The following is a 22,450-nucleotide window of genomic DNA, read 5'->3' as shown; positions in this document are numbered from 1 at the left end:
TGCCTGGGTGGACCATCTCTCAGATCAGTTATTGACCAATATACAATAAGACTTTCATCAACCTTGATAGGATGAACTACTGAATCAGTCTTACTGGCATTTCACAGGCTCTGCCACAGATCACCCAGTCTGTTAGGAATCACAGCTCTAGCCTGTATTGACCAGAAAGGATTGTCGCAACGGGCGTCACCATTGCTAAGGACAGCCCTTGTGGTTCTTCTGATTCTGGACTTTGACTGCACACATTCTCTACCTCAGTTTGACTCGGTGCCTTCCCATAGCTAGTGAAACTCTTAATCGGACGAGGTGTGTGGGGGGGGTTTAGATACCCCCGAGATACCACTCTGACAAACTGGTAACATGGACCTTAGTGGATGTGGGGTTTTGCAGAAGAGTTTTTGCAAGAAAGTGTGTGCTCAGTAACTTTTTTAATACAGAAAACATGTCCTGCAAGTAAAGTTGTATGAAGTTGGTAAAGTCAATACACTTTTCAAACTGGGAGGATTGCAAAGTTTGCGAAGTTCACATAACGTTGAGGGAAATGCAAAGGATTTCAACAAGCATTGTGCTCTAGTATTGTTCTGGTCTCCTGCTCCGAGAGTAATGACGCTATAGTGTGGCTATTACCAAGGACGTGTTACAGTGGATAACAGTCCGTTTGCACCGGAGATGAAATATGTCTCACGAGTCCCTCTGTCCTCTTGCAGTCCTCTGTTGAGAGTTCTCACTCTGGAATCAATGCAAACAGTAGTGTGTCTATGGGAGGTACACACCATTACACCTAATAAAAGCTGTAATGTACGCTTGCGTACACTGCACGTCAATCTCAAAACCACGCTTAGGTACAGTTTACGTGTGTATGTTGCACGTTATGCGCACACAGTTTGAAACAGGCCTGTACAAGTGAGTGTCACTTTCAGAGTGGCGAAGCAGTGGCCAAGGACAGGAAGTGTGCATTTCGTGTACACATGAAAAACAAGGGTGAATTACCTTATCACACATAGCGCTCGGCCGGCATGATGGGGGGGGACGGGGGGCGCGCAGGGACGGGGTTCATTTAATGAATAAAACTTACCAGGCATCTCCTCCGGTCCCGCGTCGCATCACGTCCATGGTGGAACTAACTTCTCCCCGCTCTTTTCTTTTGCCGCCCAACAGGAAATGCTGACTGGATGCGACGGGGGGGGGGGGGGGGGGTCGGGCGGCTGACCCTTGTTTACTCTGTATCCTGGAATTTGATAGGGCATGGGGCGACTTTGCGAAAAACGCATCACCGCCCGAGCAGGAGCCTATCTTCAGACGCCTGCACTGCACTGGGCATGCACAGCATACCTAATGGTTTGTGAATGTGAGTGAGGAGCAACCATCTTCTGCACTCCTGCTCTCGCCTGCGTGCGCTGTGCGTTGACATGCGCACATTAGTCTTTCACCCGTGAAGCACAGGCCAGCCCGGAAATGTAAACAGACTAATTGTAAAAGCTGGCAATTCGTCTGCTTACATTCCTGTTGCCCGAACTGCACTGAGCAGTTTCTTTTGTGGGGCGCTGCCCCGGCGCCCCTATGGACCAGCCGCCACTGAATACCCCGGATTCTAATCTCCCCGTCTGTGCGTTTTCATTCAGGGACCTGCAGCTGTGGTGTATTACCTCGTCCCGCTGCCAGGACCCGCGGTACTCTGGGAGGAGGCAACAGAGACCCTTAAAACACGCAGATGATGGTCTGAGAATTAGATCCGCGGACAGAGGTTTCAAACAGCGGCAGCAACGCCATTCACCTCACGCTTTACTGTTAACCTGCATACTGGAACTTTCACTTTCTTTTCACGAATAGCAGGAAAGGCTAGCAAACCCTGGCACGCACAATGTTGCGGTCTACAAAAGCTAGGTCCATCTGACACATCACGGTACGTCCTGGGCAACTAGCATGTGTTACATTACAGCATTTTATCAACAACGACGAAGGGAAGTTTTTAGCTAAAAGTGAACTCCCCAAAAGTGTTGCTTCCTATCTTCATTCATACACCGACTTTGTTGTTTACGACATGGCCAGGAAACCTGCACGCACTCCAGCACAATTGAAACTAGTTAAAATTACCTGCACAAATGGCGCCTTTGCTCTCTACTCCCTGAAAGGTACCACAATGTTAAACAACCATACACAAATGTTAAAAAAATAGTGCTTACCCGGTAATTAAAAGACACCATGTAACGCCGCAAGCAAACGATCCAGTCCAGGTGGGCAGGGCCAAAAGGAGACAGGGCGGTAACAAAGGAGCCTTGTTTTCAATGGGAAGCCAACATTTAGCATAAAAGAGGATGCCAGACAATAAGATTGATAGCGGGGCTTCAAGTCCCGTTCCGAAATCATCTCGATCTCAAGAAGCCTCACAGAGCGAAGAGCGCATGCGTGCTCCAGCGCTAGGTCTCCGAGACCTACAAACTAAGCATTTGGAGGGAGGTGTGCTTACAGGCCGGGCTGTGGAAAATGGTTTGTTACAGGAGGATGGCTGACACATTACTGTGATAGATTAGAGCTAGCTTCAGCTAGGAGTGTTGCTTGAGACACTTCAACACACACAGCTGTGCACGCGCTTAGTGCTTCCAGGTTGCAGCAGTTCAAGCGCACGGGTTAAAGGTATGCAAAGTCATGGGATAGAATGTTCAAAAGCAGCAACATTTGAGAATCCCACACTGTGCGCATTCGAAACCCCATGTGTATGGTATAGAGAGAACCCGGAAATATGGCAAAGCTACTTTGATTGTCTCAGGCATACCCTCCTCCGAAACTGGAGGCATACTTCCGTATCCTCATTTATTGCAGTACAGTTTACTTGGTCCATGTTGTCGTGTGCTGTGTTCGCCCATTCTTTGCTTTTTAGCCATCAGGAAAAACAATAAAAATGTGGCAGCTCACAACAATAAACAAATCTCCCGTGGGAATACGGAAGTGTGGCTCCCTTGCTCAGCTGGAGCCTGCTAATTGAGTGGGAGGGAAGAGCTGAAAAAATCACAATGAAAGTAAAACCAACGCAGCGCTCTTGTGAAAGGGGCACAGTGCTGATAAAGCATGTCTGCAATTATGAACAAGCAATGGGAGCCACAGTGGGGGAGGCAGCAGTAATACAACTGTGGTTTTCGGAGGAGGTGGGAGAAAGAATGCGTGATCTGAATGTAAGCAGCTAGCGCACTGAAGCTGCACACAGACAGTAGCAGAGCAGGAAACCAAGAAAGAAAATAGTCCCCTAACGAACACAAAGAACCATGGTGGAATGAGACAGCACTAAGTCCCTGCTCTGTGAAAGGAACAGAAGAGAGAAAGGAGGGACACAGAGGCAGGACCGGCCACTAGCAAGCAGGGACACTGACATAGACAAATGAAAGGCATTGCTAATAAAGGGGATGGACTAGAAGTACACAGACTGATTACTGCAGATCTCGAGAGACAGCTGCGCTGTCTAGCTCGACCTAAAATTGACAGCTGTCAGATTTGAGACATGAGCCTCCAATGGGAGAAGGACCTGTAAGTAGAAATGGCAGCAAGTGGGTGCTGGGGGACTAGTCAATTTTAACCCTGGGGGGTGGGCTCGGCTCTTAAGGGTCTCAGGACCACAGAGACATTGTTGGATTACTTGAGCCTGGGCTGGAGATCTCTGGTTCAGCGGTGTTTTGTCCGGTGGGTTGGTGAGTTAGTGCCTCTCCCGGTTCTTGGCATACCTGTAGAAAAGGGAAAAGAAACACAGCTGGGCAACTCTCGGTGCAGAGCTGGTCTCTCTCGAAGTGCCTCAACGTGCAGGTAAGTTTTGTGGCAGTGGTAATCCAACCGAACACAAACAAGCCTTGGTGCTTTCAACTGGCTCGGCTGCCCAGGGTATTAGTGCAGGGGAGCTCCTGGAGGTTCCAACAGCTCAGTACTCGCTGGGGAGTTGGTGCTGACCTCTGGGAGCCTCGAAGTCCTTCTGTGGCACTGCTCCCTCGGTGGGGCCAGGGGTCGACACAAAGTTGTACAGGGCACATATAGTTGTGCCTGCTGGTGCAGGGAAGTGGCTCCTTCACTCCAATGGAGATGTTGCTGGGTTGATGAAGTGTTGAGCAGATCTCCAAGATTTTGTGGAGGCTGTTTCGCTTCTGGACGAGTCGGTGATTGTGGAGAGAGTAGCAGACAGGCATAGTTTTGTGCCAAGTTAGGTGCTGGTACACAGTTCTCAGAACTTTAGTTCTTCTTTCTCCTTCTTTCGACAGACAAATCTGAGTTCTTGGTGTCAGGGAGCCACCAAAATACTACATTTAGGGTCATTAAGTGGAGTGAAGGGTAGGTTTCAGTGAAGACATTATGTAGCTGGGTGACTCGTAATAACCAGTTCCCAGTATATACCTTATGATAGCTTCCCTGTTCACTTGCAATATCTAGTAATGAAACTAGACATCACATGGGCATATCTACTCATGCAGATATGTCCTCATAAAATATAGTGCACCTGGCTTAGGGTTCTATGGCCAGTTGTAGGGGTGATTCATATATATTACATGCAGTGACTGGCACAGCACACAGTGAGTGTGCCATCTCATGTTTTCAGATATGGTTTGCACCATGTCACTAAGCCTGTAATGGCAGTCTGCATGCAATTTGTATGGAGGTTCCTTAGGGTGGCATAATATATGCTGCAGCACTTAGGGACCCTCTTTAGTAGCCGTACTAAGGGAACCATGTACAAGGGACTTACAGGGATGCTAAACTGTGTGCCAACTGTAATACAATGAGACATTTAACTTTGTTTGTAGGGAAAGAGCACTAGCACGGGGGCCTTGCTAGCAGGGACCCGGTGCACATCAGTCAAAAAACATCAATACCAGTGGCAAAACGTGGGGGGTGGCCATGACAAATTGGGGCACTTCAATAATCTGGGATGTGACAGAGCTTCCGGTCGTGGGCAATTGGGAGGCCTGTGCTTTGGGCATCTTTAAAAATGGGAAACACATTGTAATGAGGGTGCTCTTTGCCAGCTTCGCTCTCCTTCTCACCAAATGGGCCATCACCTTATACTGGCGTTCAAACTGGGCTCTAAACCGGAGCCCTGGTTCGGAGCGCTGCAATGATGGGAGAGGTCCGAGGGAGAAGCCTTACACATCGAGTTCAGGAACAGACAGTACAAGATTCAGGGCAGTTAGGTGACATCTCCATTCTCATAGCTAACGCTGCAGACAGCTCACCTGCCCTTTCAGCACTCCTGAGCATCACCTGCCCCTATTGTCACATACTGACACGGATATGTGCAACACTTACGCTGTTCTACCTTGTGTAATTGTTGATTGTAAACCACACTTGGTAAAAAAAACAAATCTTAGAAATGTAACAAATTATCTATTGGGGTGGGAAGGTTAATGAAAACATTGTAATGTAACAGCCTGGTCAATAAGGAAAACAGAAACAACTCTGGGCACAAATTGAGGAAGAGTCTTCAGCATAACCTCTGTTAGAATAGAAGACAGTGTACAGTTCTAATGTTGAAAAAGCCTGAAGCTCACTAGTCTGACCAACCACAATGATGATCACTGGAAATGCTGCCTTCCATGAGAAATATCGCAAGAAGACTCAGCGTAAGGGCTCGAAAAGAAAAGCTATTTATTTAGATAAGACCAAATTTGAAGAAGGTGGTTGCTGAAGACGAAAGTAAACAAGGTAACCTTTTAAAAAATTCTTAAGGGGAATTGTGAAAAAAGATCTTTGAGAATGTTTTTTCTCTAGAAGGCATAACTACAGCTGGGTGATCTCTGGGTAAAACTGAACGTTTTACTTTGGTAGGTGAAGCATTTGCCATTAGAATTAGTGTAGAATCAACTTATTAAGCTGGCAAAATAAGTAACATTTTCCATCTAGAAATATAGAATGATCATGTTAGTTGCTGTTTGACTCCGAATAGGTCCCGATAAGCATGAGGGCAATTTAAATGACCATTTATATGGACTCAGGAGACATGCTGGCAAATTCAAGGAAGTCACACTGCTATTGTTCAGTTGTTCATATTCTGGCGACAAACATAGTTTGCATAGAAGATTCTTGTGAGGTTTTTTGGACAGATGGAGGTCACCTGGAAACAATCAATCCCTCAGTCATTGAGGAGCAACAGAAATGGTCTTTGTTACAGCGTGTTTCGGGTTCAACAGAAACATCTGAATCAATGGAATTGACAGAAAGGTGGAAAGAGCTTTCAGCTCAACAATCTATCAAAAAGCCACTGCACATCAAGTCGAGCTCTTGTACTATGGATATTTGGAAATGTTATGTTTCAAGGTGCTCTGAGCATGTCTATTAGAGGAAACTTCAATCTGAAAAGATGTCTAGCAGCACGTCATTGATGCACACACACTTGTGATTTTATTTGTAAAAACTGCTTAAAATATCTTTGTAGTTTTAATCTTCTGGAAGGTGGAGTGCTTGGATGGACAGATTCCTTGTTGCTGCCAGTTTGGGATCACTAGAGAATCGAAGGAAGGAGATGAATCAGGTTCCTGCATGTATGTTTGTGTGAATTAGAATCCTGTCCATCGTCAGGATGGTAAAAATGCCCTAGGTGCTAGATGCACTGCTTTAATTTCCAGAATACTGACATGACGGAGACATACCCTTTCCAACCAAAGGCCCAGAACGGTCAGGTTCTGCAGGTGAACTCCCCATTCAATTGGGCGGCATCTTTTATAACTTCGCCCCTACCATAAGATGAGCCAGTCATCCCATTCACATTTCTACTGAGAGCTTTGAGCTGGGCAGCATTCAAAATAATCAAGACAAAGAATGCCAACTCAACTGAAAAAGGATGACATTTGATGGTGCAGGATGTGGCAGAGTCTGGGAAACTGCACACCTAATTACGTGAGAACTTGTGCTAAGGTTATGGTGGTTTTCTGAAAGTTCACTTAGAGACCCAAATGATGGGCAAGCCTGATGGTTATGTTATCTGTATTTATTAAGAGCACTGTAACCCACAAGGATGTCCTGGTGCTAAGCAGGTGTGCTTACCTAGCCTGCTTGTGGTAGGTTGATTAGCTGGTTAACTGAGGTTGGTTAATTTGTTGGGGCCTTGTCATCCAGATCTAGGAATTTTCACTACAGACAGATGAAGATGTTCTGCCTGCAGATAAAAGCTGCCACACCACAGCCATGCGTTTGGAAAACGTTATGAGGAAATACTGATGATTTTACATTGAAGCGACAGGCAAAACCATTCTGCAGTATATTTAATACTCACTTGCCAGTAGTGATTGCTTGACACTCTTGAAAATTATTGTATACACTCTCACTGGAGTGCTGCACAGAGAACAGAAATTGAGAATAGACAAAATTTGAGGGAGTTCTCCCAAAGTCTCTACTAAAACGTTTATTTTTCAAGATCCTCAGCTGTTAGAACCTCTGCCTCATTCTTTAGCTTTTGCATTTCATTCTCCAAATGGGCTCAAGCAGAACCACCCACGGAAGGGAAGATTCATCACTTCAATTATGCATCATGTTTGTGTGTGGTAACTTGCAGATGTGAAGACTTTCTCAATGAAATGCCATAAAAAAATTCAGCTATGGCTAGGTCAGACGAGCCTGTCGAAGCACTGATAATTTCTTTCGAAACCAGAAAGTGTTAATACCACTGAAACCTTGTATATGATACTTGGAAAGCTGAATGCTTTCCCATAAATGTCTGTCGTAGCTCTCCCCAACAAAGGAGCAATGGCACTGACTGTTTTGAAACCTGTTACAGCAATGACACATGCTTACTTGCCTGCTTCATCAATTCGCTTGCTCTCACCGTCTCAGAGACAGAGGTTTACATAGAAGGCATGTGCCTCTTCTGTACTGAATCTCATGAATAGAACCAGACTCTGGTTGGGAGGTCAAGCCTCATTTAAGGCAGATCTTCTTGTGGTGGCATATGCCTTTCAGGAAGCCTGGGGTGGCAACCGAAGTAGTAGCAGCTGTCAGGAATTTATTATCTGCTAATTATTCTGTCATGGATGTCAGAGGCTTCTTGGGAAGGTCAGGGATGTAGAGTCCAAGACTTGAGTGTCTTGCCATGTATCCTGTCAAGCAGTCATGCCGGTGGGGGGGGTGGGTGTAGGGGGGTGGTCGGGGGAGGGTCGTAGCATGGGGTAGTTGTTTGAATCTTGTTTGGTTGCTCCAATTACACGGGGGTACCTCCTGCATGGGGACTCCGCGCTCTGCGAGTATATGGTATGCCTACGGGTGGACGCTGGGTGGTGGGCTTCTAAGGATTATCCTGCAAGGTTGCTGGGGGGGCAACGCTTTACCCCATATACTGCGGACTCATAAATGGGACGTTTATGTGATGGGAGTTGTATATTGACATGCCCAGGCAAGGCATAGTTGTTGATTGTACTGCTTTTTGAGTGTTTAAATGCAAATAAAAATATTTACCAAAAAAAAAAAAATGGATGTCAGAGGCTTCTTTCTTCCTCCCACATGAGGGAAATTTCACAAACTGGGAAGGCGTGCAGAAAAATTAAGAAAAGCTCCCTGGAAATGTGAAAAAGGAAGAAGCAGCCGCTCTAAAGATGATAAAAGACATTGAATGGAAAATATTGGGATCTGTGGAAAAAAGTCCTCACAAAAAAGGATAACTCTAGCAAATGTTCTGAGAGTCTTCCCACACAAGGCAGAAAAAGAACTCCAGAGGCAGCATTCAGTACAGGAATTGCGGCATATGGGCCCTGATAGTTAAAAGAAAGTGTATGTTTACACAATTCTGCTCGACAGACTGTCTTTAAGGTTCTAATTCTCACTTTTTCCAGTTATCATCCCGGTTTTCCCTGGCCGAATTGCTAGGGTAAAGTGTTGCCTTCTGAATTATTTTCCCTATGTAAGAAATTTGGAAAATCTAGCTTGGATAGACTGTACAGATATTACCTGCATTCAGAATAAGTATTAGCAACGCCAATAGGTCTCACACTGGCAGCCACCTTTTGGCTTTACCAAAGTTTGTGAATGGTTTTCTTGAAAAATTACAAGTGGACTATTTTTGATGGGTGAGTGCACATTGTGAAAGAGCAAAAAGCCTCACTCTCAGAGAAGTAAGCCAATGGCTGAAGTCCGTGACCGGAGCCTCTTGCTGTACTTTGCGGTGGGTGAAACAAAACATGTGAATGATAGACCAAGGAATGAAGAGAGCTGGCTGTATGTATATTACATATATAAATAATTGTAAAGGTCTTGCCGAACACCCTACCTAAAAAGTGCAGATCTCAACTCTAAGTTTTATCAAATTTTATGTACATTAGAGTTTTCCAGTATCCCAGTACGCAAGCTTGAATTATTCAATATTTAGGAATACCAATAAACCTATATTTAATCGTTTTATACAGCACTAACGCACTGTGAAGTATAGGGTGGTTTACAATATACCATGAATAATGATTAATACTGTGTTACATAAAAAAACTGAGAACTATATGAAGGGGCATATAGGAAATAAAGGAAAGTAAGGTAATGTTGTGCAAAAAAAACAAACTCTGAAGGAGAGAGGGAGGGTAAGGTGGGAAGATGAGGGAGAGAGATGATCTAGGTTGGTTATTAAACCAACCAAGGGCCAGAGGGATCCAAGGAGGCTGTAGAGAGGGTGAATAGAGAGAAACTGAGAAAGTAACACAGGGTTCTGGTAAGGAGAGGGATCCAAATTAAATCTAGGGCAGGTGATGTCCTGGAGGTGGGAGAGTGCAAAGCAGTGGGAGATCAAGGGTAGAGAGGGTTAGTCCATTTAAGGGGAAGGGTGCACAACTGCTAATTTTAAATATTGTATCCTACCATGAAGAACCCCAATTACCTAGAAACCACTTGTCCATTTTGCCAACACAACATTAGGACCAAACAAGAGATAGCTATATGTCAAAGGTTTTAAGAAACACGATAAAAGTGGTCATTATGTTATGTACCAACTCCATCCTGGGTTCGATAACACAATGGATCAATCAGAGGAAGTTCAAAAAAGGGAGAAAGGTGAAGAGGTATTGTTAATATTTGCTGCAGTAGGTGATGGGACAATGTTAAAGTTAACCTGAATGGTTTCTCACTGCAAACATGTATTTAATTTCAAACAAAAAGTAAATATAAACACACAATTTGATCTCTTGATTCGTTTTATAACACTTATCAACTCTCCATTCCCAAGTAAAGCATTTGGTAGGATTACAACCTATTTGTCATTATGCACGAGTCATTAGTAAACCAGAGTCTAACCAACTGCCATACCGAGTCATAATTTAAGGGCTGATTTAGAGCAGTGAGTATGGATTTTACTTTATCAAGGTGACAGAGTAAAATACTCTGATTCCCTGACTGAGTAGCTGTACTCCAGATTTAGAGCTGTCCGTCGCCACAGCAGATATCTCCTACATTGGCGAGAACAGCCGTCATGGCGGTTCTGGTCAACGCATTGAAAGTGTGCCGTACTCTTTAATGATCTTTCTTTAATTTCAAAAACAAAATCCTAAAGCTGGATTTTCTTTTTGAAAATGAAAAAAGCAATGGCCATGGGATTTATCTCCTATGGCGTAGGGTCATTAAAATGTTTTCACTTTCAATTACCGCCACATTTTGGGTGATGGTGTCCAAGTAAAAACTGTCCATTTGGTTGCCCATTCTAAAAAGGGCTGGCAGACAAATAGCTAAACCACCAACAGCCCTTACTCCGCTGGAGATGTCAGTCAGTACAGGAAACCGAGTAGTCTAGGTTAATGACATACTTGCGCTTCGCCCGAAACTAAATGAGGCAGGCAGAAATCAGTTTGGCGGAGAGGGTACTCTGTTGCGACTCGGTACTCTCTCCACCAAACCCAAAATCATGCCCTTAGTTCCTTATCTCATACTTTCGTCTCAAAAGCATCATAGACTCAGTGAAGAACAAAAATAGGATATATTGTACTGTTCTAAAACAGAATGTTAAAGGATTGAGGTTTTGTCTACAAACAACTGCTAATGCAGAAAGCTAGCGCAACAACATACTGGTTGCATCTTCCAAATGCTTGTTTTGTTCATTATAACACTTACTTTTTTCTAAGAAGGGAGAGTACACTGCCTTTGCCTTCGTGTCCTATTAGCCAGGAGATATAATGAAGTGGCTTCACTCTAAAAATGCAAGCAATATAAATAAAGTTAATTACATTCTTATATTATCAACTAATTAAAGATCTGTAAAAGATAATTACAAACATGATACATTATCATTCATGCATAACTGTATTAAAAAAATCTTGTGAGTAGTATATTTTGCGTCCGGTTCGGATGCCAAGATCACGGTCTTGCATTCATCATCTAGCCATTATTCTCAATTCCTCATCCAGCTGTTTGTCCAACCTGGTTACCCTTGCATCCCCCAGGTAGTTCTTGCTCTCTCTTTTGAGGCCACTCCCTCTTTACCTGTCGGCATCTTTCTCAAAATTGCTCTTTTCCCCCAGCTTCCCTCCCATTGCATACCCAGTTCAGTTCAATTTTCTAGCCAACGTAAGGCTCTCTCCCAGACTTTTGACCACGTTCATGTTGGGGTGTTCTAATTTGCTTTTTCATCCCTGCCATGTTCAGTTAACCTACTGTCACCATAGGCTCATACGCTCCCTTGTCCTGCCTTCATGTGCATTCCCAGTCTTCTTCTCTGCCTACTGAGTTTACAGAGGCTTAGAATTTGAAAACATAACCGAAGTAGTCTGCGGTTAGAAGTTTCCATCAAAAACTTTCTTTTAGCAGTATACCACTTAAAGAGAGCTTTGGAGAGCCAAACAACCCTCAGTGATTTCCCAGTGGCACAGATCACTTCTCCGCTGGGGTGAAGCACAGAGTACCGCCCTACACTGGGAGGATGCCCGGCGTCTCTGCAAACGACCCATAGCAGCAGCCTGGGAAACATGCTCACCCAATTCCAAGAACTGACTCTAGAAGACTTACCCCTGCACACAAGCCCCCTTCAACAAATGATTGTCCCTGTTGCCATTCACTAGCCCCACATCTCCTTCCCCTTTCTTCGCAATGTGTTGTGCACTTTCCTTCTCTCCCTGATCATTACAGTGCGAAATATTCAGTTGCCCGAGCGGATACCACTCCATCCAACACCACCCCCTGACCCCCCACCTACACTTCTCTCTCTCCCTCTGCAATTTTCCTTTGCATCCTCACTTGGGCCGTCCTCCCAGTTATTCCCTACTCATTGCAACTCTGTCACCACCCCCTTTCACTTCCATAGTTAGAGGTCCACGCACTGCACCACTTAACATGAGGTAACCAGGCCCAGCCCAATCTAACCTTCATGTAGTAAACCAACTTCTCCATACTAAGACCCATGACGTTGAATATACCATAATGTTGCGATTCACGTATTTGCATGCTCAAGCTATAGTAATGTACAACCTGTAATTTATGTCTGAGTGTTTTAGCAATGCGTATACTGCTTTTCAAGACTTTACATCTTCCTTCTCAAACACTGCTTTGCTGACGCCTATTTCACTGTTTGGATTAAATAAAATAAAAAACTAAACCTCAATAAAAATAATTTTAAAGAGGTGGGCACAGCCTCTGAGTAGTAGCAAACAAATATAGCACTCTTGTTTTCTGTCTTGACTAAATATCAACACAGTGTTGAAGAAACATCTGTATAGATGACCATGAAGGAGACTTACATATGTCAGCTAAGGTGACGTTTTCAACGAAAGCTAAAGAGATTTCGTTTGTCACAGCAGAACGTGCACTCAGTACAACTCTGAATTTCCTTTGAACTAAAGAAAACCCATGTGTATTGTCCTTAATATATAGCAACTGTACCATTTGTTACTGATCTTTTTCATAAGTATCGACCATGCATCACAAAAAAGCTGTTTGCTTTGATGTGTAAGTTTTGTCTTACCTTTATTACATCACTGGCCCCCTACAGTCGGTGTATGTAATGTTTTCCTCTGATGCATAAGTTTAGTTTTGGAAAAAAGCAGCAAATTGAATGCTTGCTCTCTACTCCTACCTAAACCTCGCATGTCTCCTCCCTGCGTATATCAGGTACCTTTACCGCTACCTATAGCATACTGCATCAATCCCTTCTAACACAACCCTTTTACTTCTACCTCTAACCTGATTTCTCTAGCCTTGACAATACATGAATAACACCATTTCTACTCTCCAACTTCTACGCCTGCCGTTGCACTAGTACATCTACCCAAATACCCTAGTAATTCATTTCCATCACTACATGTACCACAGCACCTCAACCACTACCTATACTCTATTACCTCTACTACTACCCTTTTACTGTAACCTTAGCTATACTTTAGCACATCTACCCTAGTCCCTCTCTATACCTATGTATAGCCTAGCTTTTAGAAAAGCGGACAAAGCTGGGAGGAATTTTCTGATTTCATAGGAGTTGCCCAATGGAAAATTGGTCATTGATTTCAGTTTTGTTGATCCTGCTTGATATTGTACCTTCATAAGCAAACTGTGCACAAGGACAGATTATTACTCTCTCCTTTGTTATACACATATCATTAACAGCCTTGAAAAAGCCCCAACCAAGCCTGTGCTCCATTGTGGGCAAACCACGTATCATCTGTCCTTGTGCACAGTTTTTGCTTGTGAAGGTACAATATTAAGCAGAATCAACAAAACTGAAATCAATGACCAATTTTCCATTGGGCAACTCCTATGTAATGCAGATTTTCCACATTTAGAAATGGGTAGAAAATCATGATTTTACATCAAGGCCCGGAGGCCAATATTATGCATTATCCCTTTTATTGCTCCCCAGACAGCAGCAACAAATAAACAATAGAATCAGAACACTATCATCTTCTTAGAACACTAAACATGCATAAATACGTAGAACTGGCAGCCATCTTCCTATTTTGTTGCTGCTCAGTGAACAGATAAGTCGAACTTTATACCTACGTATTGAATTAATTAGTATAAGTTTGGCAGATGTATTGTATGATTTATCTAATAGAGTATATTTATTAGCTATCGTTAAAAGAATTAGTATTCAAAACTGCAGTTTATTTAAGTAAAGCGATGTATTTTTGTAGATTCATCAGTGTTAGTTTTGTGGCTATTGCGAGCGGATTATAATGGCATAAATAATGAGAATGAGATATAAGTTTTTAAAAGGCTCGCGACGGTAGGAAAGAGCCTTATTGTTAATTTTGAGTTACCTTTGAAAAGGCGGTTGGTAGTTGAGGCAGGCGTGAGAGAGAGCGCGAGGCAAAGTGTTTGTAAGCCTCGAGCGGAGGTGGTTTGTGTGTCTCGAGGTCCGCGTTGGGATCCCTAGCGCGAGGAAGGCGCGCGCAGATTGAAAGAAGGAAATTTTGAGCTAGTGGGGCCGCCGTACGCACGCACGCAACGTGCGGCAGCCATTTTAGAGAATTGGAAAACTTGTCATTGCGGTGATTGGGGATTTAAGGAGGACATATTTTGGGATTAGAAAAGCGAAGTCTGTCAGAACGATAGGCAGTTTCTGACAGACTTCGGACGAAGTTCAGGAGGAGGTCGTGTTTGAGTTTATAAGTGAGGAGATAAGGATAATAATTTGAATATCTTTGCTAAAGAAGGAGGAAAGGAAGGGAGTTTATAAAGGATTTTTGATTCAGTTTGATGAAAGGTTTTTGAAGGAAAACTTAAGGTTAGTGTGGAAGGAAAGTCATAAAAAAAAAAATAAGAATAATAAATAAGAGAATGGAAGGTGTTGAAGTTAACTTTGAGGAGAGAATGAAGAGCTACATGGAAAAAATGTTTGGGGAAATGTCAGCATCAATAGATAAAAAAAATAGAGAATACAATAGAGAAAGGGATGTTGAGAAGGCAAAGATCAGGAGAAGATAAGAATTTTTGGACCATGGAGGAGAATTAAGTGGTTGCAGGTGGTTCTAAAGATGGAAATAAAAAGGCACAAAAAAGAAAAATGATTGAGTCATTTAAAAAAGGTAAAGAACGTAAGGTTCTGAGAGGAATCGCTATAAAGGCGAAGGAGGGCGCAAAAAGGGCGCAGAAAATGAAAAATACTACTGTGATTCAACATCTTCAAGTGGCGATGTGGAGCTTACTTATAGCTCAGGAATCGAAGATTCAGATGTGGAGGAAGTTCCACTTAAAAGGAGAAAAATAAAAGAGAGAGAGATTAAAATGGAAGAACATGAGATTGTGGATCCTCAGGGTGAGGATATGTTTGACCCTTTATTAATACAACATCCACTTTCTCCACAGTGCGCTCCGGTGGAGCACGTAGCAAAGTACGTGAGATTTTGGATTAGGAGGGAGATACCCAAAGAAGTCAGGACAAGAATGAGAAGTGAGTGCCCTAGACCTAGTGTGGAGAGCAAGGTTGCCTACACTCCAGAACTTGATCAAAAGATGGCGTTTATAAATAAATATGGAAAAGACCCTAGGAAAGGTCTAGAGAAGGGTTTAAAAGGGTGTCAAGATAGACTTTTAGATGTCTTGGGACCGTTGACAAAAATATGTGCGAGGAAGCACATTCTAATAATACTGGAGTTGATGTGGCAGAAATGCGACAATGGGTCCAAAGGGCCATTTGTCCATTGGGGAATGCAAATACAGCAATTTGCATTGAAAGGAGGAAGTCAATTATTTTTCAGATTGACCCTAAATTGGCGGACTTAGCGAATAAGGAACCTGGAGAGCGTAGTGATGGTTTGCTCTTTGGAGAAGAGTTCGTTAAGGATATGTCTCGCTATGTAAATACATTTAGTTCGCTTGAAAAAGGACATAAGGAAAGTTTTTGGAGTGGCCGGGAGGATGAGGGGTCGATTCCCCAGCCGAGGACAAGCCTTTTCTAGAGGGAACTTTGGAAGAGGAGGAAGGCCCTATGTTACTAGTTATGGATCCAGTTTCTACGGATCAAGAGGGGGACAGGGAGCTTTCTTCCCTCAGAGGCAGCGAAGCAGGGCCAGAGGAATGCGTTCAGAGAGGCGGACAAGAGGTGCCTCAGGTAAGATGCTTACAAGGCCCTTTTTCTATCCAAATAAAGTTGGGCGGCAGACTAGCCCAGTTTGTTTCAAGATGGAAAGAAATTACAAAGGATCCATGGGTTTTGGAGACGGTTACAGGTTACAGAATAGATTTCTTGCAGACGCCAGTGCAGGAGAGAGCTCCGAATATTTTGAGATTCTCAGTGGAGATGGAGGATTTGGCGACGAAGGAAATAGAGGAGTTTGAGAAAAAAGGTGCTATAGAAGTGGCAACGATTGTGAAGGGAGGATTTATAAGCAACATATTTCTGGTGGATAAAAAGGAGAAAGGTATGCGTCCTGTGATAAATTTGAGGGAATTGAACGATTGGGTGACGTACAATCATTTCAAGATGAAGGGGATTCATATGTTGAGGGATCTTTTAAGGAAAGGAGATTGGTTGACAAGATTGGATCTGAAGGATGCTTATTTGACTATTCCTATGTGCAAAGAGCAGAGGGACTTCCTACAGTTCAGGTGGAAAGGAAGGTTATGGAGGTTCAGGAGTCTCCCTTTCGGGTTAACTTCGGCCTCTTGGTGTTTTACGAAGGTGATGCGTCCAGTAGCAGCTTGGTTGAGGTCAATGGGGAATACGTTTAATAGTATATCTGGATGATTTTTTGATCATGGTGGAGGAGAGGAACTTGGCAAAGGAACAGACGGTGTTTGCAGTAAAGGTAATAGAGGATCTAGGCTTTGTAGTGAACAAAGAGAAGTCTTGTGTGGAACCACAGCAGATGATTACATTTTTAGGTTTTCAGATACAGACGTTGGACTGTGTGTTGAGGTTACCTATGATGAAGGTGAAGAAAATAAGGAAGGAGGTGAGAAGAGCAATGGATTGCATTGAGACAGTTAGCTCAGTTGCTGGGTCAATTGTCAGCATCAATTCAAGCGATTTTTCCCGCCCCTCTACATTACAGGGAATTGCAGAGATTGAAGGGTTTTCATTTGAGGAGGGGGGCAAAGTATTCTCAAAAAATGTTGTTGAATCAAGAGTCGAAGGAAGAATTGAAGTGGTGGCTGATGAATCTGGAGGCTTGTAAGGGCAGGGCGATTTTTGGGGAGGTTCCAGAGGTAGAGATAGAGTCGGATGCGAGTCTTCAAGGATGGGGAGCATGTTGTGGTCTGGTGTCAACAGGGGGCAAGTGGTCAAAGGAGGAGAAAGATGCATATAAAATTGTCTGGAGCTTCTTGCAGGATCTTTTGCAATAAAAAGCTTCATGAGAGATCAGGTGAAGTGTTGTGTGCTGTTGAAGATGGACAATTTGTCGGCTGTGTGGTACGTGAACATATTGGGAGGACCTCGATCGAAGAGTTTAGCGAGACTTGGCGAAGGAGTTTTGGAAATGTTGCTTAGAGAAGGAGATTGTGGTTCAGGCACAATATATTCCGGGTCTGTGCAACGTAGAAGCGGACTGGTTTTCAAGATATCTCAGAGATGTGAGCATTTGGAAGCTTCAGAAGGGAATATTTTTGAGGTTGGAGAAGAGGTGGGGTCCATTTCAGGTGGATCTTGTTGCGGACAGACAATTGCCAGATGAAGGAGTTTTACAGTTGGAGGTCGGATCCGTAAGCGAAAGGAATAGATGCCTTTCTCCAGGATTGGAGTGTGGGGAGAAATTATGCTTTTCCCCCATTCTCATTGATTCAGAGAACTCTGATGAAAGTAAGGTGAGAGAAGGCAGAGATGGTAATTTTGACGCCTTTTTGGAGAGCTCAAGTGTGGTTTCCAGATATGATAGATTTATTGATAGAGGATCCGGTGTTGTTACCGGATTGGAGGGAGATCATTCTGGATCCATAAGGGAATGTTCACGATTTAGTGGTGAGGGGTCAGTTAAGATTGGTGGCATGGCTGATTTCAGGAGAATATGGCAAGTGCGTGGATTATCGAAGGAGGCTGAGGATCTTATCGCTGAATCTTGGTCAAAGGGAACGACAAAAGTTTATAGATTTCCTAACCCACTCCTGAGGCGGAAGCCGGGAGGTGGCGGTACGATTTCTTGTTTCTTCCTGGTTTTAAAAACTGTATTGGTGTCACTTAATTTGCTATGTTTTAATTGTGCACTGACAATACAAAGCTTACCGCCCTCATTACTCTGGTTGGGGCAGCAGACACTCGCTCCTTCTTCTCACGCACAGCCGATTTGAACGCTGTAGCGTTTGTTTGTTTACTCGAGCGGCCGCCATTCCGACAGGCGTGCTCGCTGACCACGCCCCCTTGAGGCCACACCCCCCTCAACTAGATATGTGCATGCACAGGAAGCGCAGCGGACGAGCGCAAGCCCGCTGCGCCCGTCCGCGCCAAGTCCGCGACAGGCGCAGGAAATTCTGTCCTAACTCCCCCCTTAGTAAGGTATCTGCCTAACGAATTATACCGCCTACGCGGGAAGTACAATTGCAATTGCAAACCTGACATGAAGAACCTATATGGTCCCTTCAGCTGTAAATTCTGCCGTTGGTCCTCTGACAGCGACCCAGCTAAATCACCTACCTCCGTAACCAACTCCACGGATAACTCACCACACTTTAAAGGAGGGCTGATCAACGCTCGCTCCATGTGTCGGCACAGCCAAGACATAAGGGACCTTATCCAAAATTTAGATCTTGATTGCCTCCTGATTACTGAGACTTGGCTAACGGACGATAGTAACCCTGATCTAGCCATAGCCCTCCCCCAGGGCTTTTCCATCTTTAGGCAAGACAGACTGAAGGGAAGAGGTGGTGGTGTCGCTGTAGTACTCAAAAACAGCTTCAACTGCCGCACGTTTAACTTAGACCCCCTAAAAGACATGGAAGGTCTTGGCTTCTCTATCAAACTTAACGACTCTTCGTCCTTCTCCGGAGGATTGATATATCGCCCCCCTGGTAATGCCACCAGATTCCTAGACTCTTTGAGTGACTCCTTGGCTCACCTCCTCCTCAGATATCCACATTTCACTCTCGTTGGGGACTTTAATCTACACCTTGAGTCCAAAACCGATGTACAAGTCAACAACTTTCTTCAGACCCTAGAAATCTTTAATCTCCATCAAAGAGTTAATCAGCCCACTCACTTACTAGGGCATACACTTGATGGGGTTTGCACTAACCTCTCCCCTCTAACAACCCTACCTCCTGTCCCTCAAATATGGACTGATCATAGCCTGATCCCGTTCCAAATTAAAACTTCACGCGTGCTAACTACCAGTAAACCTAGCTCACACCCGGATAACCTCGTTAACTGGAAAAAGGTACAGGAAAACATCGACCTAAATCCCATCACCAATTCTCAGATTCCTAACTTTACCGGTAACGTCGAACATGACGCTAACCTTTTCCACAGTTGGATTCGTCAGGAAATTAAAGCTCGTGAACCTCCCAATCGTCCCCGAAGAATAGCAAAAAAATCTAAGACCAGAGCCCCCTGGTTCACCCCAGAGCTAGCAATAGCCCATCTAGCTTGCAGAAAAGCTGAACGCAAATGGCGTAGAATGTACTGCATGGCAGACAAACTTTCATATATCCAGCTGAGGAAAACCTATCATTCCATCATTAAAACAGCTAAAAAATGTTTTTATACAAACGCCATTAAAGAGTCCAAACATAAACAAAAAAAAATGTTTTCAATTGTGAAGACGTTCACCCAGCCCAGAGCGTTACAACCTGAAATTCCACCATCCCAAGAGTTTTGTAACCAAATTGCTGACTTCGAGGAGAAAATAGATGCCATCCAAAAAATTTTTCCTCCTCCCCAAGTAACACAGACCTTAACCCCTTCCATGCTCATGACGGAACGGTTCCGTCATGAGCATCGGTTGAGCTGTGCTCATGACGGAACCGTTCCGTCATGGCCCCGCCCGCGCTCGAACCCTTCAGCACCGCGGAGGAATCCGCGCAGCGCTGAAGGGGTTAAGCTTATCCGCCCAGAAAGAAATCCCTGTTGGAAGTCTTAAAAACTTCACTCCAGTTAATTTAGATCAAACTAGAGAAATTATCTTGGCATGCAAATCTGGTTCACCCTCTGACCCCTGCCCCCCTAGAATACTCCATCAACTCATTGACGTGGTGAACCCAATTATTAACAAGATTGTTAATTCCTCTCTTAGCACTGGAATTGTACCTCGCCTGTGGAAACAGGGAATAGTCAAACCCCTGATGAAGAAATCTAACAAATCCCCCTCTGAACTTACTAATCTCCGCCCAATATCGCTCCTTCCAGCACTAGGAAAGATCACCGAACAAACGGTTTATAGAGAACTTAAAAGGTATCTTGAAGCACACAATGTACTCCATCCCCAACAATCAGGCTTTCGCCCCCATCACTCTACAGAAACTGCACTTTTGAGTTAACAGACTCTATAAAGCTGCTGCAGGATCAGAAGAAGAATGCCGTCCTCATTCTTTTAGACCTCACGGCGGCATTCGACACCATCTCGCACTCCATTCTGATTAGCAGACTGAAAGATATTGGTATCTCAGAGGGGGCTCTAGCTTGGATAACGTCCTTTCTAACGGAAAGATCGCAAACGATCGCCCTAGGTCCTTTCCTCTCCAAAGAGAAGAGGGTCTCATCTGGAGTCCCTCAGGGCTCCATCCTGAGCCCTCTCCTCTTCAACATTTACCTAATTCCACTCATCTCTCTGATTGAGTCATTCGGCATACTCGTAACATCGTATGCCGATGATACGCAACTCATTGTGCCCCTAGAGGAACACTCGACTGAGGCGGAGCAGAACCTCAAATGCTGTCTGAAAGCTGTTTTTCATTGGATGGATCTAAACCATCTAAAATGTAATTCCAGCAAGACCGAGATCCTCCCTATGGGAAAAAATGTCAATTTTTGTCCTAGCCTATGGTGGCCTGAAGACTCAGCTGTTCCCCCCCAGACTGTAACAACTGCAAGGAACCTTGGAGTCCTGTTTGATACTGATCTGTCTTTCGACCAACACGTGAGGACTGTGGCCGGCCGTTGTTTCGGAATCATCAAATCTCTAAAAAAGGTTTTTGACTTTTTACCAATAGACTCTAGAAAAACCGTCGCAGTGGCCCTAGTTCTTGCTCGCTTGGACTACTGCAACGGTCTTCTGGCTGGCACCAAGAAAACTACACTTAAAAAAACTCCAAAGTGTACTTCACTCTGCAGCCAGATTAGTCCTGAAGTTACCCAGAAAATCTTCAATATCCGCTGCTTTAAAATCTTTACATTGGCTCCCACTGCACAAAAGAATATTTTTCAATTTCGGGCATTTAATCACTCCGGCCCAAAATATCTTATCAAGCGTTTCCCTCACTACAACCCTAGCAGATCCCTGCGTTCCTCTAAGGACAATCTAATCCTTCCTACTAGGTTCTCTTTGAAAACCAAAGGTGGCAAAACCTTAAATCATCTTGCCACTAAAGCTTGGAACAGCATGCCCAAATTCCTGCGGTCCTTAACCCGAGAAAAACACTTCAGGAAAGCACTAAAAACTTGGATTTTTAATCTTCCCGACGACTACACCATGGCAGCCATCTAACTTTTCTGCCTTTAGGAAGTTACTTGATCTTCTACCTGGAAATCAGCGCCAAGATGCTCCTTCCGGAGCGACCGTTGCGCTCTACAAATACCCCCACAAATTACAAATTACAAATAGATCAGCTTGGAGAAGATGGTCTGATTGGTGTATCAAGAGGGATTTGGATTCCGTATCAGCTCCTATAGTGGAGGTGGTTAATTATTTGTCAGAATTGTTTAAGTTAGGATTGGCTTACAATACAGTGAATTTTAACAGATCGGCGATCTCAGCAGCACATATTTTGGTGGATGGAATACCAGTAGGACAAAATGTGTTAGTTAAAAGGTTACTTAAGAGTGTAAGGATGGTTTTACCTCCAAGGGCAAAGTATGGTGTACTATGGGATGTTACTTTGGTTTTGAAAGAGTTGGATAGTTGGGGTAGTAATGCGTCTTTGGATATTAATTTACTTTCTTGGAAGATGGCTATGCTTCTTTGTTTGGTTTCTTGTAGAAGGGTGTCTGATATAAGAGCCTTGGAGGTGGATTCTAGGTGTTATCAACCAGAGGGTGTGTGCTTTGAGTTAAGGAAAAGAACGAAGACCATGTCTAGAACTATTTTCTATCCTAATTTGGAGGGTAATGACAATTTGTGTGTGGTACGGTGTTTGAGAGAATATGAAAGGAGGACTTTAGTTTTGAGGCAAGGAGGTTGTTCGCAACTTTTGATTTCTTATAAGAAACCTTTTAGGCCAGTTTCAACATCTACATTGGCAAGGTGGGTGAGAGAGGTAATGTTGAGGGCAGGAGTAGATATCAGTATTTATGGAGCTCATTCTGTTAGAGGGGCTATGGCAACCAAAGCGTTTATGAGAGGATTTAGTTTAGGTGGGATTATGAAGGCTGCGGATTGGAGTAATGAATCTACATTTAAGAAGTTCTATTTTAAGCCTGTGGAAAATGTGTTGGATAGAGTTTTGG

General features: G+C 43.9%; 1 protein-coding gene across 1 annotated transcript in view; it reads right to left on the bottom strand.

The window, feature by feature from the left end:
• Positions 1-22,450, bottom strand: part of NRDC (nardilysin convertase) — a 1,316,087-nt gene that overhangs the window by 905,132 nt on the left and 388,505 nt on the right. Inside the window, exon 11 of the mRNA XM_085602630.1 lies at positions 11,044-11,121. Within this exon, the coding sequence (XP_085458756.1) occupies positions 11,044-11,121 (78 nt within the window). The remainder of the gene's footprint in view (positions 1-11,043; positions 11,122-22,450) is intronic.

This window comes from Triturus cristatus, chromosome 4_2 (genome assembly GCF_964204655.1).
Source record: "Triturus cristatus chromosome 4_2, aTriCri1.1, whole genome shotgun sequence".
In the NCBI taxonomy this organism is placed as follows: domain Eukaryota; kingdom Metazoa; phylum Chordata; class Amphibia; order Caudata; family Salamandridae; genus Triturus; species Triturus cristatus.
This window is presented reverse-complemented; position numbering and strand designations above follow the sequence as displayed.